General features: G+C 41.6%; 1 protein-coding gene across 2 annotated transcripts in view; it reads right to left on the bottom strand.

The window, feature by feature from the left end:
* Positions 1–12,246: 12,246 nt before the first annotated feature.
* The window catches only part of ITGA8 (integrin subunit alpha 8), a 172,316-nt gene continuing 165,137 nt past the window's right edge, over positions 12,247–19,425 (bottom strand). For both annotated transcript variants that reach the window (XM_008692079.2, XM_040645373.1), the window contains 2 exons: positions 16,788–16,910; positions 12,247–15,106 (listed from right to left, as the gene is read on the bottom strand). In XM_008692079.2, the coding sequence (XP_008690301.2) occupies positions 15,020–15,106; positions 16,788–16,910 (210 nt within the window). In that variant the 3' untranslated portion in view covers positions 12,247–15,019. The remainder of the gene's footprint in view (positions 15,107–16,787; positions 16,911–19,425) is intronic.

Genomic DNA, 19,425 nt, shown 5'->3' with positions numbered 1-19,425 from the left:
TGTCACTGAGTAATTCCACATCAAAGAGCGAAATGTTCTCTGTGTGGATGACTCTTAGGAGGCTTCATCTTGGATGTGAGCCTGCCTTCCGTTCACGTGGGGGGACTCACCAATTCAAGTGCTTGTCGGGGCCAGGTGGGTCACGGATGCAGTGGGCTGGGTGGGGACCGTGGTTAACTAGAGAGCCCACAGTGGTCGGAAGGGGCCCTGCTGCTCGGGGCCAGCTGCTTCCTGCTGCAGAATGGAGACCCAGTTGCTGATCTTCTAGTTTTTCAAACACAGCCATAAATCTGGATATTTATGTGCAGCTCCAAAGTTTTACATATAGGAAACAATTAAAAAAAAAAAGTACTTTATGGACCAAATAAATCCAAACAAACAATTTAAAAGTCATGTCCGCAGGCCGCGTTGTGTTTGTCCTTCTAGAATACACGGATTCATCCCTTGCTTCAACAGATGGCATAGGCCTCGCTTTGATCATTAGTCTAGTTGTGTTTACTGTGCTGGTGCTTCATCGTCATGTGTTTTGGGACGTTATTAACCTTGACACAGCCAATGCATGCAAAAGCTGTGACACCATTGAAAACACTAGCAAGGGAAGCCCGCAGTTATGATAGGAAGATATTAGAGAAAACAAAACATGAGAATATGGTCAGAAAAGGACAGAAGTCACACATACCTAGTCGATGAATTCTTTGAGGGTAGGCATGGTTCTGAAAAAGAACGAGAGAATCTCGTAACACGTGAAAAGTCCATGCCCGTGCAATCTTCAAAACTAGCAAGAAGGGAAGAGAAGTAATTGACAAAATGGGAAGCATGGTGAGTGCTGGTTGCAGGACTCAGCAATAAAATAGATGCTTATTAACCTAACCTTCTCAGAGAAGGCTAGCAATGTGTTGAACTTAAGGATTATACACGGTGGAAGTCCTGTGGATACTTTTGTGGCGAGCCGTGGGTATGTCCGTGGATCAAGTCCTGTTTGGGTAAGGAGGTGGCAAAAGTATGAATGTTCTAGCCATTAAGGAGTTTGCTGTGACATTTGTGAATGTCCTCAGTGAAGAGATTTATTTGCCTCAACTGATTTTCATTATTGATGGAGCTGTTCTTTTATTTTTCTTCATTGTGATAAAATATAATGTACAATTTACCACTTTAACCATTTTTAAGTGTACAGGTCAATGTATTCATATGGTTGTGCGACCATTCCGACCATCCATCTCCAGAAAATTTTCATCATATCCAACGGAAACTCTGCATCCAGTTAACACTTACTCCCCATTCCCTGCCCACAGCCCCTGGCCACCACCATTCTGCTTTCTGTCTGTATGAATTTGGTTATTCTAAGTTACACTTCTCATATAAGTGTAATCACACAGCCATTTGTCCTTTTGAAGCTGTTCTTTTTTACAAAACGATTTATTCATTCATCTAAATATTTGTTGACCCCCTAGCATGTGCTAAACTTTGATTTATGTGTGAGGATATGATGGTGGTAACAACAGACCTGGTCCTTGTTATTTAAGTGGGTGGCAGGAGACAGACAACAAAGAATAAACATAAAACAAACAAGATAATTTCATCATAGAATTTGCACTAAATTTGAGGGGCACCTGGATGGCTCAATAGATTGAGCGTCCAACTCTTAATCTCAACTCAGATCTTGAGCTAAGCGTCATGAGTTTGAGCCCCGCTGGATATGGAGCCTACTTGAAAAAAAAATTAAATACACTAAATGTGAGATTCCCATTAGATGTCTAAGTGGAGGTGTTGAATAGGAGTTGGATGGTGGGTGAGCCTGCATGACATAACTGAAGGTAAAAATCAGAGTCATTGTCATACGTACAGATGGGATCTAAAACCATGGACTGGCAGAGGTCATCCAGAGAGAGGGTAAATGTATCACACTGGGAGCCTAGCATGGAGCCCTACAAAGCTCCAAGATTTACAAGTTGAGCAATGAGTGGAAGAAGGAGAGCTCAAAAAAGACAAAGGAGTGGTCAGTGAGAAGAAAGAGACTGGAGAAGAGACTGTTTCCAAAAGGGCGGGGTGATCAGCTGAGCACGGACAGCTGAGAATTGGAGATGAGCCATTGGATTTGGCCTCACGGAAAACACCAGGGACCAGGCGACCCCTGGGGTGCCAGGGAAGTGTGGATGTCAGCCCTGCACAACTCCTGTGGGAGGTCATGCCGTGAAGGGATGTCATGGAATGAGAGGTATTTCCTGAGAGAGAATTTCTCAGTAAGTGGGAGAAGTTCTTGCCCCGCTTTCAAGAGTCCTAGAGCCTATTCGCTCTGCTTTGAGGCGACGGACGCCTCAGGAATTGCCACCTTCGAACTTATTAACAAATCCACTTGCAAACCACCTCTTGAAACCTAATGTATTTACACATAGAAGAACATTTCTTTCTTTTTTTTTTTTTTTTAAAGATTTTATTTATTTATTTGACAGAGAGAGACAGCCGGCGAGAGAGGGAACACAAGCAGGGGGAGTGGGAGAGGAAGAAGCAGGCTCACAGCGGAGGAGCCTGATGTGGGGCTCGATCCCAGATCACCGGGATCACGCCCTGAGCCGAAGGCAGACGCTTAACCACTGCGCCACCCAGGCGCCCCTAGAAGAGCATTTCTAAGCACTTCTCTCTTATTAAACCTGAAGAAATTTAAAACATTTGACAAATTTTTTCTTCTGAGCAACTTGCGACCGCAATTCTGTAGTAGGTCATGTTTTAGCGTAGATAAAACACTGTTTCGTGCTCAGGTGGAAACTTCTCCATTTCAAAATGGTTTTATGTGGCAGAAGTATTCTTTATCATTAATCAAACGGTGCGGGTGGGCAGACAAGAGAGGAAGAGAAGGGATGATAGCTTCTCAGGTGATTCCAAAAAGGCACAGATATTCGAGGGGCACCTGCTTGGCTGTCAGTTAATTATCTGCTGTCAGTTAAGCGTCTGCCTTCAGCTCAGGTCATGATCCCAGGGTCCTGGGATTGAGCCCAGAATAGAGCTCCCTGCTCAGTGGGGAGTCTGCTTCTTCTCATGCTCTCTCTCTCTCTCTTAAATAAATAAATAAATAAGTAAGTAAGTAAGTAAGTAAGTAAATAAATAAATAAATAAAATCTTTTTAAAAAGGGCTCAGATATTTGAGGAACACCACTGCTGGCAGTATTCAAGGCCATTGGTCACTAGCCCTTGACGACCAGCTTGGATTATCAGGCTGCTTAGTCCTGAAGTAAGTAAAGCAAGAGCAGCGTGGGCATCAAAGAGGAACAGATCAAAACAAAACAAAACAAAACAAAAAACCAAAAAAAAAAAAAACAAAACCTTACCTTTTTGAACCATTTAAAAAAGGCACCCCACAACATCTTGTCAAAAGCTCTCATAGTGCCCAGGAATTAACGGCTGAGCAAGAGTTAGAGTTTCCCCAAGACCTCCCAATTTTAGTTAATAGTATCATCCTGGTCAATAAATTTAGGGCAAAAAGTGGTTTAAGAGCATGAATAAACTGTTAAGTTTCCTCTCTGAAAACACACTCTATTCCTTCTATCCAAATAAAACCCATACCATTCAAAACCCCACGCATTTTCCAGCTAAGGCAGAATGGCTGCAGGAGGAGGCTGCCACATTACATCNNCTCAGCTGCTCCTCGAGCCACAGAACTTAACTCTCTCCAGATGTAAGCCTTCACTCCTTCTCCCTCCTCATAATTTGTGTCTTGAATAAAACACAACTAAGTGAGATTTTTTTTTTCTCATGTGAACTCAAAAGCAGGAGACATGAAATTGCAACTTCAGTGATAAGTACGTGGTTGAGTATGGTTTTTCTCCTGCCCCTTGGATATACATATAGGGGTGATGGTATTATGAGTTAAAAAGGATAGAGTGGGATCAAAAGGACTAGATTTTTAAAAAAATATATAGTAATGTGTATCAAGGGAAAATCTTGGTTCTATTTTTTTGGATTATTTTATTTTGTTTTTTATTATTATGACGTTAGTCACCATACAGTACATCATTAGTTTTTGATGTAAAGTTCCATGATTCATTGTTTGCGTATAACACCCAGTGCTCCATGCAACACGTGCCCTCCTTAATACCCACCACCGGCCTATCCCAAACCCCCACCCCCCTTGCCTCTGAAACCCTCAGTTTGTTTCCCAAAGTACATAGTCTCTCATGGTTCATCTCCCCCTCTGTTATCCCCCCCTTCATTTTCCCCTTCCTTCTCCAAATGATCTCCCTGCTATTCCTTATGTTCCACAAATAAGTGAAACCAAATGATAATTGTCTTTCTCTGCTTGACTTATTTCACTTAGCATAATCTCCTCCAGTTCCATCCATGTTCATGCAAATGTTGTGTAATCGTTCTTTCTGATGGCTGAGTAATATTTCATTGTATATATGGACACATCTTCTTTATCCATTCGTCTGTTGAAGGACATCTCGACTCCTTCCACAGTTTGACTATTGTGGGCATTGCTGCTAATCTTGGTTCTAAACTCAAAGGGACAATTTATCAGTAATGACTCTTTCACAGACAATAGTATTAAGGATGAAGAGTTGTGTGTGTGTGTGAGTGAGAGAGAGATTAGAGATAGGGAGAGAGAGAGAAATCCTGGTTAGGCAGCTAAGGAAATAACTCTATGTAATGGCTCATTCTGGCATTGTTCATAGTCTTCTTGTTGTTTTCAGAGTTCATTGTATGAATACAGCTGTTATCTTGGAATGTCTGTGGGACAAGGTGAGCTCAGGATCCTTCTCCGCCATCTTCCCTGACTCTGCATGTGGTGATAACAGGATGACAAGAAACATCCCTCTCAAATAAATAAATAAGATTTTTGAAAAAAAAAAACAACAAACAAACAACCCCCCCCCAAGAAAACCCTTAGGACTTACAAATTACCAAGCACAAAATGGGCCTGAATTGTATATAGAAAGCTATTTATGGGCTGGATGCCCATATGGATGCCCATATTCTAAGCCTAGGGTGAGGAGTCCAATAGCATATCTGTGTGTGATCAAGAGAATACTATTTTAATTAATTGACATGTTCTTAGCTTGTAGAGGTAAAAACAAAATGCAAAATGTCATGTGTCTGCTTGTGGTATTTGTAAGTATACATGTTTGCTTGACTGGGAGAAGTTCTGAAGTTCAAAGTAGGAAGAGGTAGAATTATCCTGTGGTTATCTCAAGACCTAGAGTATGACTGGCCAGGGGTAGGGTGGCAGAGCAGAGGGTTAAGGAGGAAGATCTTCCCTGCTCCCAGGCCACCATCGGCCCTGCTTATTACTGGGGACTCCTGGGCATGGCCCCCTCAATGGTTGCTACTCCCTGCATACAAGCTATAGTGAAGGTAAGATTTCAGGGCCTGTCACACTTCCTTTTATTTGCCTTGCACCTTTATCCTCCACGGGAACTGCACAGCATAGGGCTTAAGAGTGGGCTCGGATTTGGGTCCCCACAAGCTTCCCTTTCTCTCAGGAAAGCTACTTGTATTATTATATATACCGTCTCTCTCGAGTATACAGGTCAGCAGGGGTCAGGTGATCTACACTGGGCTTGGGGGCAGGCGGTTCTGCTCCAGGTGTCTGTCATCCTCCTCCTGGGACAAGGAGGTGAACCCTGGCATGTCCTTCTCCTGATGATGGGGCAGCTAATGGACAGCAAGCTTTAATATGCCTGCATCTGCTGACGCCCCTGCAAGCTTCCCATCTGCTAACATCCCCCTGGCCAAAGCATGTCATGTGGCCCAACTCAGAATCATGGTAGAGAAGGATAGGCAGCATTTGATGGGAGGGACAGCAAAGCCAACAGGGCAAAGGGCATAGATGTAGGGAGGAGTGAAAAATTAGGGCCATTCATGCAGTCTGCTGTTGAAGGGTGGATCAAATTCCACTGAAATGGGATCCCCAAAAGGCAACGTAGGAGGGAAAGAAGTTACAAACTTCACGCTAAACTTTACTTTCCCATTGTCCTTGGGCACAGCGCCCAGGAAATGACGTTCCTTATAGGGGATTCCTGTTTCCTTCCTTGCTCCCTGGTCCTCAGTTTGGTCACTCTACAAAGCTTCCCTTTTGTAATCCCCACGCTGCAGGTCTCAGTCTGTCTTGAAGGAAATGCCACTTCTCCCTCACCAGAGCTCCGGATGGTGCCCATCCCTGTCCACAGCACGATGTGTCTGCATGTCTGAGCATCCAGGCTTGCAGAAGGTTCCTTAGGAGGCTTAATAGCACGTTCTGCTTTCCTGGTGTAGCTCCCTTTGAGGATTTCCCACCAGTGTGCATTGCAGATTCTCCTCTTTACACACACGTATTCTCTGTCTCTCCCTATCTCTCTCTGTCTCTCTCATAACACAGACACACACACTCAGACCTCACATACATTCCTTCCAACACCTATGGATAAAAACTAATTCTTGAGCATAGTGTGATCCAAACACTTAAAGAGAAACTACAATGTCTTCTGTATTCCTCGTTTTCTACCCAGCCCAAATGCAGTGCTGCCCACCGGCCCCGTGATGGCTTCACATCACAGCAGGCGACAAAGCCACAGCATTACCTTTTCTTGACCCATGGTTCAAATCAAAAGGACCATGGTCTTCCTTGCTGTCTGTCCAGCAGGGGAGTGAGTTACAAGAGATTCGTTCTTCCAAGTGTACACATAGCATCTTGATTTAAAAATAAAGTATAACATTTCAACATCACAGAACCTGAATTACATAGGAACAGACGTTGATTCCGATGCAGTTAGCAGACCTCCTAGGTTGAGGATTAAACTGGAGTTCTATTTGCCAGGGGTTAATCCTTCATTACCTCTGGTTTCCAAAAGATGGAAACAAAACATCAGATTAGTCTTCTAAGCAATGAGATCACTAGACAGCGATTGTTTGTGGCCTTGGCAGGACATCATATCCGATCGGAGTTTCCTAAAATGAAACTGGAAAAGTCTAGATATTTTGATCTGACAAACTAAGTTTATTCCGCCATATAGGCTTCTAACCAGTAGCTTTTTAGTGTGAGGAAAACTATTTAAAACACACTGTTCTCAAACTCTGAAATCCCTGTGGCTTTGGGAATCAGCTTCAATCTTCGTGAATGACCTAAAGAATGAGTTTCTCTATCCATATAAATAAAATAACTTCTATCTAACTTTTTAGGTGTTGAAAGATGTTGAGAATGTCTCCTCATGTGCATGAATCTAAAGAGAGTTTGGGCAGTAGAAGAGGACAGGAGTTCTGTGGTTCTCATCTGGACTCTATAACTAGATGGGGGACTCAGCTCCACACTTTCGTACTCAGAAGCCCTTATTATTTTTAATAATATAAATTCTGGGAGAATTTAAAATTAAAATAAAATATAGAATTTAAAATAAGTTCTGGGAAAATTTATTCTTTTTTAATTTTTTTAAAGATTATTTATTTGAGAGATTGAGAGAGAAAGCATGAGTGGGGGGTGGGTAGAGGGAGGAGCAGACTCCCCACTGAACAGGGAGCCCATCACAGGACTCAATCCTAGGACCCTGAGATCTAAAGTCAGATGCTTAACCAACTGAGCCACCTGGGTACCCTGTTCTAGGAGAATTTAAAAGGGATTGTTGAGGTCATGAAAAATCATTTAACTCTGTTCCTTAAATATTTCCCTCTCTATTCTCGGCATGGAGTATAGTAGGTGTTCTTAATTTGGGTCTGGCTTCTGGAGTTAGGCAGACCTGGGTTTGAATCTCAATTCTGCCACCAGCTATGGTGTAGACCATCAAGCTACTTATTGCTTCTAGACCTCAATTCATCCAGAAAACAGGGATAATCCTAGTATCTGCCTCATATGGTGGTTGTGAGAATTGAATGAAAAATGCACGGGAGGCACTTAGCAGAGGGCTTGACACAGAGTGCAAGCTTAGTGCATTTCCATTGTTATTACCTTTTTTTTTTTACAATTTTATTTATTTATTAGAGAGAAACAGAGAGAGCACAAGCAGGGGAAGAAGCAGAAGAGGAAGGAGAGGGAGAAGCAAATTCTCTGCTGAGCAGGGAGCCCGATGTGGGGCTCGATCCCAGGACCCCGAGATCATGACCTGAGCTAAAGGCAGACTCTTGACTGACTGAGCCACCCAGGTGCCCCTCCATTGTTAATACCTTTACTATTCCATCCCAACTCCTTCCTACTTTTACTTCCTTCTCCTCATAGTAGTCCTTCAGGGACTTCCCATCAGATAATTATCCCCCAGATGTTCTTTTCTCCAGATTAGCCAGCCTCTTCACGTTGCATGCTTGAGGCTTGTCCTATTCTGGCAGCTTTTCTCAGTGATGAAATCCTACCAGAGCAGCTGATGCCTGGAGCTTGCCAGCTTGGACAGGCTCCCGAAGCTGAGTGTGGCATGAGAGGCCAGCATTCAAAGGAAAATCTCTGGTACCCCACATATATGCTGATGGAGATGCCCTGATAAGGACTGGGAAGGAAGATGGTTGGAAGAGCAGACAGGTGCACCAGAAGCAAGAGACTGAGTCCTCTCAGTGGATTCTGATTTTAGACTATTGGCCAAACTGTGAGACCAGACTTATGTCCCTTGTCAGGAACTGAGGGACCCACGTTTTCTTTTTTCCTTCTCTTTTTTTGGGGGGGTCAGCTCTCTCCTACCACCAGGCGTGTGGCTCAGTGACACACATAGCACATGCCCAGTGAATGCTGGTTATCATTGTTTTATTTCCTCGGTTCTGTCGTCGATGACGGTAGCTGTTTTTCTCAGCTCTGGGTCATTGCAGATTTGAGAACTGTGTTGACCAGGGTGGCTAGGGATCAAGCCCTACATCCCCAGGAGAGGCTTCCCTTGAGCTTCTCTAACTCAGTAGCAGCACTCTTTGTTTCTAACCAGCTGGGAATCTAGTCTCTCATATCACAAAGCTCACAGCTATCCACTTAGTCCTGAGACTAAGATGATTATTTCAAGAGAGGAGGAAAGTGGGGGATGAGCATGTGGGTGTTGGTGTTGGTGGTGGTGGGAGAAAATCGCAAAGCAGAGCAGATGAGTAAATTGTATGACAAGTGCAACTGTTTTAATTTCTAATAGTGCATGAAGGCAGTCAGTGGGGGGGAAACATAAATATGTATGCATCTATTAGGTACTTGACAACTCTAGTATATTTCCTGTGTGGCTAGAAATCAAAAGACTCATACAAAGACACCCTCTTTAAACTCTCCAGCCTGTCTTTAATTCACATGTGCTTTGTCACCTTGTCAAACTATCCTACGTGATAGATATTTTTGAAAGAGGATTTTATGATTTGAATTGTGTCCTCCCAAAAAGCTGTGTTGGAGTCCTAACCTCCCCTTATCTGAGATGTGCCTGGATTTGGAGATAGGGTCTTTAAGATGAGGTCATTGGGATGGACCCTAAAGACTTCTGGCCTACAGAAATATGGGACAGTAAATTTCTGCTGCTTTAAGCCACCCAGTTTGTGGTACTTTGTTATGAAAACCCCAGGAAGCTAATATAGAAAAGAAATGTGGAGTTTTTAATAATTAAAAATTCTTATAGAATCAAAAATTATTAAATATGCTCTGACCCTACAATGAATTAAGTGAATAAAAGTTAAATCCAAAATTCTAAAACCAGGGAGGTCCCCTGTTACTGCTTAAAAAAAAAAAATCCCATTTACAGGTTGGCTAGCCCAGCAATTTGCTGGTAACCCGGTTGTTTCTACAACACAGTGCACAATGAAAATAAGCAACAGCACAGAGATATTAAGAACATTCATACTGTGTCATATCATGGTGCCGATAGAAGCTAAATTCAAGACTTTTTGTTGTCAAGAGGCACTAGTATCAAGCTACATTTCCATGTGGATTTTGGCCAACAATCATAAATAACAGAGAACTTGCTCATAAACAATTCCAAAAGGCAGTGTGTCAGGCAGATGGTATTTCGGGGGTGGGGTCGGGGAGAGTTTAACATGGCAAAGCAGAGTCGTGCTTTACACATGCTGGCCGTTCTGAACTTGCCATTGACTTCAGCACCCTGGGGGTTATGGTTTTACTCAGCTCCCAACTGAGTCTAAAGTTGCAATGCTTTAAACTTCTCATGCTAAAGAAAGCAATCTTCTCATGTCATTAGAGTTCTGAAGGAGAAAATCTGCTGTATTTGGGGGAAAGAACATCAGACCTTGGGGAGGTCATGTCTTAGCACTCATGGATATCAGGCCAAAGTTTTCATGTTTAGCTCTCCTGGAGGGCACCAGGATGCCGCGTCCTCTAGGGGTATCCTGTGAATGTGGCACAGACTTCACAGAGGAGGTGTACGACTCGTGAGAGAATTCCTTCTTGTCACAGAATTCTGCATTGAGTTTAGAAAGTATTGATGCAGTTGAGTGTCTACATATAAAATGGCTGGAAGCGACAAAGATATCAACAGAATTTGTTGGGAAGATTGAGATTTCGCTGCACACATCTACACACAACGACAAAGCCTTTTATTACAATAACAGGCATAGTAAGATGTTTTTTTCCCCTCACTGTGAACATTTGCAGGTTTTCACCAGTGGGGCTGGTCTAGAATAGATCCTTCTATGTGTGCTTTGGTGGTTTTGCCCCACTCAGACGAGTTTGTCCTGGGATGGTGCTTTGATGGTCAGCTCCAATACGACTGAATCTCAGATTGGGTTTTGGGATACACAGGCACCCTTGAACCACCATAAGCCTTTAGATCTATCTAGGCTTTGAAGTGTGAGTGACATACAACATGAAGTGAAGGATTCATCCTACTGCTTGCTTTAGGCTGTAAAGAAAGCATGGAAATATGGGGTTCTTCTCATTGGGATTCATGATTACTGGCTAGAGAAGTGGCAGGTATGTATGTATGTATGTATATATTTATTTATTTAAAATATTTTATTTACTTATTTGAGAGAGAGAGAGCGTGCATGCAAACACAAGTTGGGGAGCGGTAGGGGGAGAGAAGTAGGCTCCCCACTGAGCAGCGAGCCCAATGAGGGACTCGATCCCAGGACTCCAAGATCATGACCTGAGCCGAAGGCAAGTGCTTCACCAACTGAGCCACCCAGGCGCCCCAGAAGTGACAGACATTTAAATACCTTATAGGGTATGACCAGTAAATTGCTCTATATTGAATGATTGATAAATAGAACTCAAAATTAAATGTGTACAACAAATAACTGAGTTCTAGTGAAATACAAATTAAAGTATTGCTTGAAAACAATTACCAAAATGTTTTAAAATATTGACAGAATTAGGAAGGAAATAGTATATTTACGTTAATGCAAATTGATCTAGTGCTTGTAAGAAGCAAAGTTTTTAAGAACTACAAAAGTCTTCATATGCTTTGACCAAGCAAAGACATGTGAAGTTCATTCATTGAAGTAACCAAAAGAAGCCTCATGTATGAAAGTATTCAGTTTAATGTTATTCTTAATATAGGAATCTGTGAACAACTGTTGCTGATGGGAGTGGGGATGGTTAAACAAAAGATGGTCCACTAATTGAATAGAACTTGGGGTAACTATTATAATAACATTGTACGGACACTAGCAATAGGAGGATGTAAAAATGTGTGACCCTGGGACTTTGTAATGAAAGCAGGTAACAAAAGTACGTGTTTCCCAAGATTACTATGCACATAGTTGTATTCATTCATTTATTCTGGAAATGTTTAGAGCACTGATTATATAGCAGATATTGGTGCTAGGTGCTGGAGACACAAAGTGAAAAGGTGTGCTTCCTGTTCTCATTAAAGGTCAGTCCAGCTGAAAGATAGTCATGCAAACAAATGGAAAAGAGGAGTTATTCACAAAATGTTATTGGAGGGCAAGAGGAACTGTTAAGTTGGCTGAAGACACAGGGGAAAGCTTCAAAAGGAGCTAAGATTTTTATATGGACAAAATTTGAAAGGCAAGGTAGAGAAAAATAATCCGTTGTATAAGGGTGGAGGTATTAGGAATAATTTAAAAAATTTTAAAAATATCTTTATTGAGATTTAATCCACATATTATAAAAGTCACCCATTTAAAGTGTACAATTCAATATTTTTTTGGTCTGTTCATGGAGTTATGCAAACATCACCACAATCTAAGTTTAGGACATTCTCTTCATCCCAAAGAAATGCTGTATTCTCACTCTTTCAAATTTCTTCCGTTAAATGTTTTTGTAATAATAGAAAATCAAAGCATAAAGACAGAAACTTTTGATCTCTGCCATTGTGGGAAAGCTTTACATTGCATGTAAAACAAACCACAAGTACATCATCGTGTCTTTATTTTTTCATTTTATTAGTGACAAGGTAAATAGGTATGTGAAAATCTTCACAGATATCTACACATATATTTAAATAAAAGAAGAAAAAGAAAAGAGTTGAGTTGAAGGAGTGGGGTTTTGGTGGTGACTAGTCCATGTTGTTTGTTTACTCTATAAAAATCTCCCAAGTGCATGAAACTTGATTTGCCCATTTTTGCCACATCTTCAAAACCAGCTGCAAGAATTTCAATAGGGATTTCTAAAATATACATAGACTCTACATAGAGGCATGGTACAACGTGAATTATGAAAGCGATTGGCGATACTATATGGGAAGCAGATGCTCTCAGTGCATTGATAGAGTGTTCCTCAAGCAGAAGGGATGATCAGGAACTGATGACTGGTGGGTTCACCTGACCTCAGGTGTCCCCTTTCCTCCATTTGCTTCCACATCTGAGGAGGCAGAGGGGGCCACTGTGTGCATGATGGTCTTCTGTCAAGTGCCTGTAGGTAGCAGTGCCTATCCCTCTAAAAAGGACCACTCTTGGCTGGGACTGTGAGGAAGCCCCCAGACCCTGCTCCTTCTGCGTCTCAGTCTTGTTCCTGGCATCTCTACTTTTCTCCAGCTGTCTGTATGACCCGGTTCATGGGGTCCTACATTTATGGAGCCCTAGAAGTTCTGAGTTTCTTCACAAATGTTAGCTTAAAAGGCAGTGGGTATGTTTTCTCAGGGACCTTTTATGACCCCAAATCCTGAGGAGCTAATCCTTGTTGGCCCAAAGTCAGGCACGATGACAAGAGTTAGGGCATTACTTGGGGGCATTCCTCCAATTGTATACAGACAGCCACCACCCTGTAAAACCAATTCTACCTAGACGACTAACATGGAAGACCCCCAGAGGCTGGTTTGGGACCCTCAAACTCTCCGAAGCACCTGCAGTTCTCACCCACAGTCAACCATACACGCTGGGAGCCAGACTTCAGTCCTTACACACTTGAAACCGCTACCATGACAGGATTTAATTCACAAGTGGGAAAAATATGAACTGCATCAGAGTCTTCTTCCATGTGCCTTGCATTTGGTTTCCAATGAAGCTCTGCAACTGTAGCCAAATGGCTTGCCTCCAGGTTAAGGCAGGACAGAAAATTTAGTGTCTGAGTTTGGCTCGTCTTTCAAATAAAGCGTGATTGTTGACATTGGGAATACAAATTTTCCAACTGCTTTGTAAACTGAAGGATTTTGGTCCACTTGCTCTACTATATGTAATATTCAGGATATTAATTAAAAAAATAACTAATGCCAGTGTAAACATGCTTTAGATACAAAGGTCTATAAAATATTGCACATAAATATAAAATTTGTTCAGCGTTTCTTCGGAGTAATTTTTCATTATCATAAAAAGGATACAAAATTGTGCAGATTATACGAATTTGGCTGGTCAAGTTTACCTCAAAAATGATGACAGTACACACGGTTATGGATTATTTACAAGAGTCTTAAATATCAATGTTTTGTGATTGTTAAATTTTAGATGACGGGAGAATAGCTTAACTGAAGATTATTTTCCAAAGGTAGGTACTATAAAGATTAGCAGTAAAAATGAGTAGTAAAGTTAGAATAGGCAATGGTAAATAAAATTCTTAGGAATCCCTTTTCTGGGTTCATCTCACATCTGCGTAACTTTATATTTCTTCCCCACGTATGCTTAACGTGTCTTCCCTGTGTATATAAATTTGAGGTATAATAGGGAAAATAGGTATTTAATCCCAAGCTAAATATTGGCGTTGCTTCTGATATTAAAAATAATGTTTACCCATATTGTAAAATTGCTTTTTTATTAATGGACTCTAGAAATTTTACCATTACTTTTAAACCACCAGACAGGTTCAGGAGTACCTTGAAATTTGTGTATTGCTAATTAAGTCAATGGGAAGACATTTTTTTCTATAAAAGCAACTATAAATACAACTTTTTGCAAAGCTAAGTTAAGCAGACGTGAGTTCCTGGAAAGTGCGAATAAAAGTGATTTCAGTTAGCAGGTGGCGTGGTATTAAGTGAAACTGTCTGCTTTTCCTTAACACTGTCTAAATGCTGAAGAAGCTCATTAATTTATCTGCACAAGATGGTTATCTTAGAAGGAAATTTAGTGAGTGATTTTGAAAACCAGCTAACCAAATTGTAATGTCCAAATCTTCTAGATGACCAGAACATCTGCCTAGAGACATGGAAAATAAATAAATAAATTGTTATCCTCAGTTACAAGATCATCTCTGTCGTTTCAAAAGTACTTTCACAGTACCAACAACATATGCTTGTCTCCCTGAGCCATAACTTCATTAGAAACGTTTCTTTTCTATAGGGAGGTGTCGAATATTCCGTTGGATGCAGTAGTGTTGGAAGGTTCGGTCCTAGTTCACCTTCCAAAGTTGATTGTGATTCAAACGGTTCATCTCTGGGGTTTGAGTTGGATTTACCTGGAAAGCAACTTGAGGTCCCATGCCCATTTCAGAGCATCTGCCAAAGACAGAACGACTGAAGCAAAAGATGTCTTCTATGATTGCTAATGGTTTCCACAGTGTTGAGGACGGATGTTACGTAGCCCAGAAGTGTCTCTGGGCTCTGTGGCAGCTTCTCCAAAGTGCAGCATAGATGAGGTGATATTTCTGGGGCCCTTCCATTTCCTAGGTTACTGGCAAGTACAGGGAAACCTTTATTGAACCTTTGTGTTCCTTCTTTTCCTTGAACAGGACCAGTGTTCACGTGTTTTGAGCTTGGGTTTTTGCTTCTCATGCCTCTGCGGCTTTCTCATCTGTCAATTGCTCCCGGTCATTCATATCATCTTGGGGGGGTCTTGCTCTGTCAAAGAATCCACACTATGAACAAGAGAAAAGAGGGCTATAAAATCAAGTCGTTCTGGGAACTGGGTGAAGCTCCTCATTCTAAAAATTTTCACTTTATACATTTTCTAAGGAAATCGGAGTTCTGTGGATATTATCTGTCCGATTCTCCAAATTAGGAGGGGAAAGTGGAATATTCTTTACCTGCAGAGAAGAATTCATTGCATAGGGCAGAGGGTTTGGGTCCTTCTTCCTGCCATGTCGTGGTAGTGGGGGAATGTCCCTGTTTTGTATAATCCACTTGTGGACCTGGCCTTTTTTCCCTGAGATTATAGTCATAAGGCCCAAAGACTTCCTCTCTGCTTCTCTGTATGCTTTCTGGAGCCAGCAGAAGTGCTAACAGCTGAAGTAAACTGTATAGCTACCTTGGGTTGGAATTTAGGAAAAAGAGAGGAGATGCTTGCATATTGCTCTGTACTTGTGAGCACATAGCATACACAGGAAAAGTAGATTGGTCATTTCTTTCAATCCCAGAACATCTTAGTGACTTCCAAAGATCAACCAGAAACTTGAGGACGAAGTGATTCTAGAATCTTCACCCTCCTGAATTTCCATTAGTATTTAGTCTAGAAACCTGGAACCTCAATTCTTATTGATTGTTTCTTACACTGGAAGCCAAATTCACTGGGTTTCATTGATAACTATTGAGTTGTCTTTTTTTGCAGGACTAGTACCATATTCTGTCAATGGCCACATGTCATTGTATCATTTACGGAAACAAAGATACTATAAATAACAGAATAATATAAGAGTCTATTTCTAAAGGTAAACTATGCAGTAACCTCTGTAGGCTCAGGATGGCACAAAACAGCTTATGATAATGATCAGGAAGGCCGTATTTAACTCACATAGCAAGGATTTCTCAGTTTATTAAGCAAGCCACATATTGTTTTAAAATAAAAATACACCATGATTTTGGGGAACCACAACAATAGTGGCTAATTAAGATGAGACTGGGTTAATTACTCTTATAGTCATGTAATTGTGACACTGTTCCTATAAAAGCTCTGTGAAACTTGGCAGTCGTGTTGGTTTTGGGGCCAGAAATGAATGCCTATTGTAGATTTTTACAATAAACTTTAGTAAAACACATGAAAGAGCACATTAAATCTTCCTAATGGAGATGGACTAATTGGCAAGATTAAAAAAAAAAAAACAAGTTCAAGAATATAACATGCACGATCTATTCGGCCTGATAGTCCAAGTATCAGTTAATTACTATATTAATCGCATCTGTGTAGTGCTTATAAAGAAACATCTCAGAGGATTGCTGATAGGACCACGTCAGTAAAAAGCTTGAGATCTTGATTAATTACACAAGAAAATGAAGGCTTCATAAAAAGATTTTCACTCCAAGCATATTGGAAAGAAGATCACAGGTCTCAGCTAAGAAAGTCTAACTCTCTCTGTATTTATTTACAAGAAATCTCAAGATAAAAGCAGCATTAAACACTCTTGGTCTTCTTAAATGTCAGCTAAAACAGGCATAGTAAGTTTGCCAAAACAAACATGATACAATTTTCCCGTTATGCCTTTTGTACTGTTAAAAATCTCCAAATCAGTCCTCTGGCATTGTCTTTTTAAATCTCTAGGTGTATCCTTGTAAATCCCCTCAGTGGCCTCTACTCAACAAGAAAAATAAAAGAAATAAACTTACCTTCCATAAAGCTAAGGTTAAGATGGCCAGAACCAATAATCCAAGAAGTATTGCTAGTATTATTACCCATAATGGGATTGAGAAGGAAACATTTGGGGTTGCCCAAATAACTGATGTCTTAATCTGAAATGGAAAATAAAGCAATTGAGCTTGAATTTGAAAACTATTGGGTGAAATAAAGTAGTAATTACCACTATAATACTGGGGGGTAGTTCTGAAAAGATCCATATAATAGTTGAAATCATCCCAGGGGAGAGTTGAATGTCTACAGCACTCAAACATAGATCTTAACAACCAGCACACTCTCAGGTCCCCTAGGTTGGATGGAATATCTAATTACAGACACCTGGTGTGTGTTTGGCTTAGAACAGCTCAGAAACCCTGGCATGGAATTGAGGTGGACCAAGGGTGAGAACCAACAAGGTGGAAAAGAATGACCTTAAATCGGGCTGGACCTTTTATGGCAGTAACGACTAAAAGTAGACCCTCTGGAAGGCCAAGACTGTCCACACACATTTCTCCACAGAACTGAGCTAACCTCATTGAGAGGTGAAATGAACCGGATCCATCAGACTGCTGAATGTGCAAAAAGATTAGAAATCACCTAATCTAACCCCCCATTTTACAGATGAGAAAATTGAGTCCCAGAGGGGCTAAGTGAGCAAAGTGAACGCTGATTGTCCAGATGCATTGGGGCTGCCTTCAATCCTAAGTCCAGTTTTCAGTTGCTGTTAGAACTCACTCCATTCCCCACTGTTGCAAGGGAATTTGGTGGAAAAGAAGACCCTCCCAGCAGAACTGCACGCTCAGTGTCTGTGAACCACCCCTTCCTCCCCACACGAGCAGAGCAGCTCTCCTGCCCATGGGCCCTTGGAGACCGTGCCCCTGAAGACCCAGATGGCAAAGAAGCTGTAGACCCCCAGACAAAACCAAGAAGAGACCCAGCCATGCTGTTAACACCTTATGCCAAAGAGAAGTAAAAATATTCTTGGATCTAAAATGCCATTCACCAAGGCAAGCCTATCTGGTTTTAGAGAGAAGTAAGCACTGCCTCAGTTAAACCGGTCCAAGTGCTCCTCGTTTTAACTGTGCTGGTTGGAAGGATCATGGGTCCAGTCCTGACACATCCTCAGGACCTCTAGGCCACAATTCTCTAACCCACCGATCAGGAGAGAATAGATGCATGGCGAAGGTCAGTGGCTCTGGGATGTGTCCTGGCTGGACATACATGGGTGTTTTCATAGCCTGCACCCAACTATGGGGCCCTGACCATGCTCACCTCTTTCCTCTGCCTTCTTAACTACATTGGAGCATCTTGCCTGTGTATTCCTCGGCTTGTCTGGCTTTTCATTGCTCCTTCATCTTGGTCCATTACCCCCATGTGGTGGACATACTGATGACTTAATTCACTCAATTCTCCAGCCCCAGATATCATTTACTTCCAAACTAAACAAAGGCATCAACAGTAGTGAGACTGCTAGTCATTCCACATGCATAGCAGTGCCAGGGACTTGATCCCTACTCCTAGTGAGAAAGAGGCTGGCCTTAACCTGCTCACCATTATACCTTCCCCTTTGCCTGCTAACTCCTGTTGCTGAGCAGTCCCTATGTCATCCAACACATACAGCTTTCCATGACCACGCTGGGATTAGTCTCCCCCTGCCTGCCACAGTCTAAGGACAGGACACATGGTGCATGAAGCAATTCACTGCAAGGACCCAAAGCAGTCATGATGCCACTGGATTCTGCAGCATGCGTAACTCATTCTACGCTGACCCTTTGCGTGTATACGGCTGCATGAGCAAGACAGGGACTGATGACTTCTCAATCACCTCTTTATATTCCTTTCCCTTGGTGAATTACATCTAGTAACACCTATGACATAAGTGCTCAATCCTCATCGTAAGGTGCTCAGAGAAAGGACATGAAGTGGTCTTTCAAAATGATCCTAAGATTACTGGAAGCAAAGACTCCTACAGTTTCAATAGTGAGAGTTTCAGAATTTTGGAACCACAAGGGATAGTAGTGATCATGTACTCACTGGCCAGTCACAGTGACCTAGGAGAGAGAAAATCTGGAGCCCTGGGAAATTCTGAGGTTTCGTTTCTTCTCTTTTTTCTTTTTTTCTTTCCTTTTCTTTTCTTTTCTTTTCTTTCTCTTTTCTTCTTTTCTTTTCTCTTTTCTTCTTTTCTTTTCTCTTTTCTTTCTTCTCTTTTAAAGATTCTATTTATTGACACACAGAGAGAGAGGGAACGCATGCATGCACAGGCAGGTAGAGCAGCAGGCAGAGGAAGAAGCAGATTCCCCACTGAGGACCCCGGGATCATGACCTGAGCTGAAGCCATCCAGGTGCCTCAGTTCTGAGGTTTCTTATAGATGTTTCTTCCCCCTGAGCTCTAAGTGCACTGAGGAAACAACATAGTTTCAGGCTATATTTGGTGCATGTGTTAAAGATCCTAAAATTTACTGATAGGTAATTTACAGTAACACAAGCAACCATGCTTCTCCATCTTCCCTGTCCTGATTTACCTAACTAATATCTTAAATCGCCTCCCATGGTTTCATGTTAAACATAGGAAACAGTCCCAGTTTTGTGGATATATATATATATATATATATATATATATATATATATATA

This window comes from Ursus maritimus, unplaced genomic scaffold (assembly GCF_017311325.1).
Source record: "Ursus maritimus isolate PB19 unplaced genomic scaffold, ASM1731132v1 scaffold_31, whole genome shotgun sequence".
Classification (NCBI taxonomy): domain Eukaryota; kingdom Metazoa; phylum Chordata; class Mammalia; order Carnivora; family Ursidae; genus Ursus; species Ursus maritimus.
Note: the sequence above shows the minus strand (reverse complement) of the source record. Positions and strands in the feature narration are given on the sequence as shown.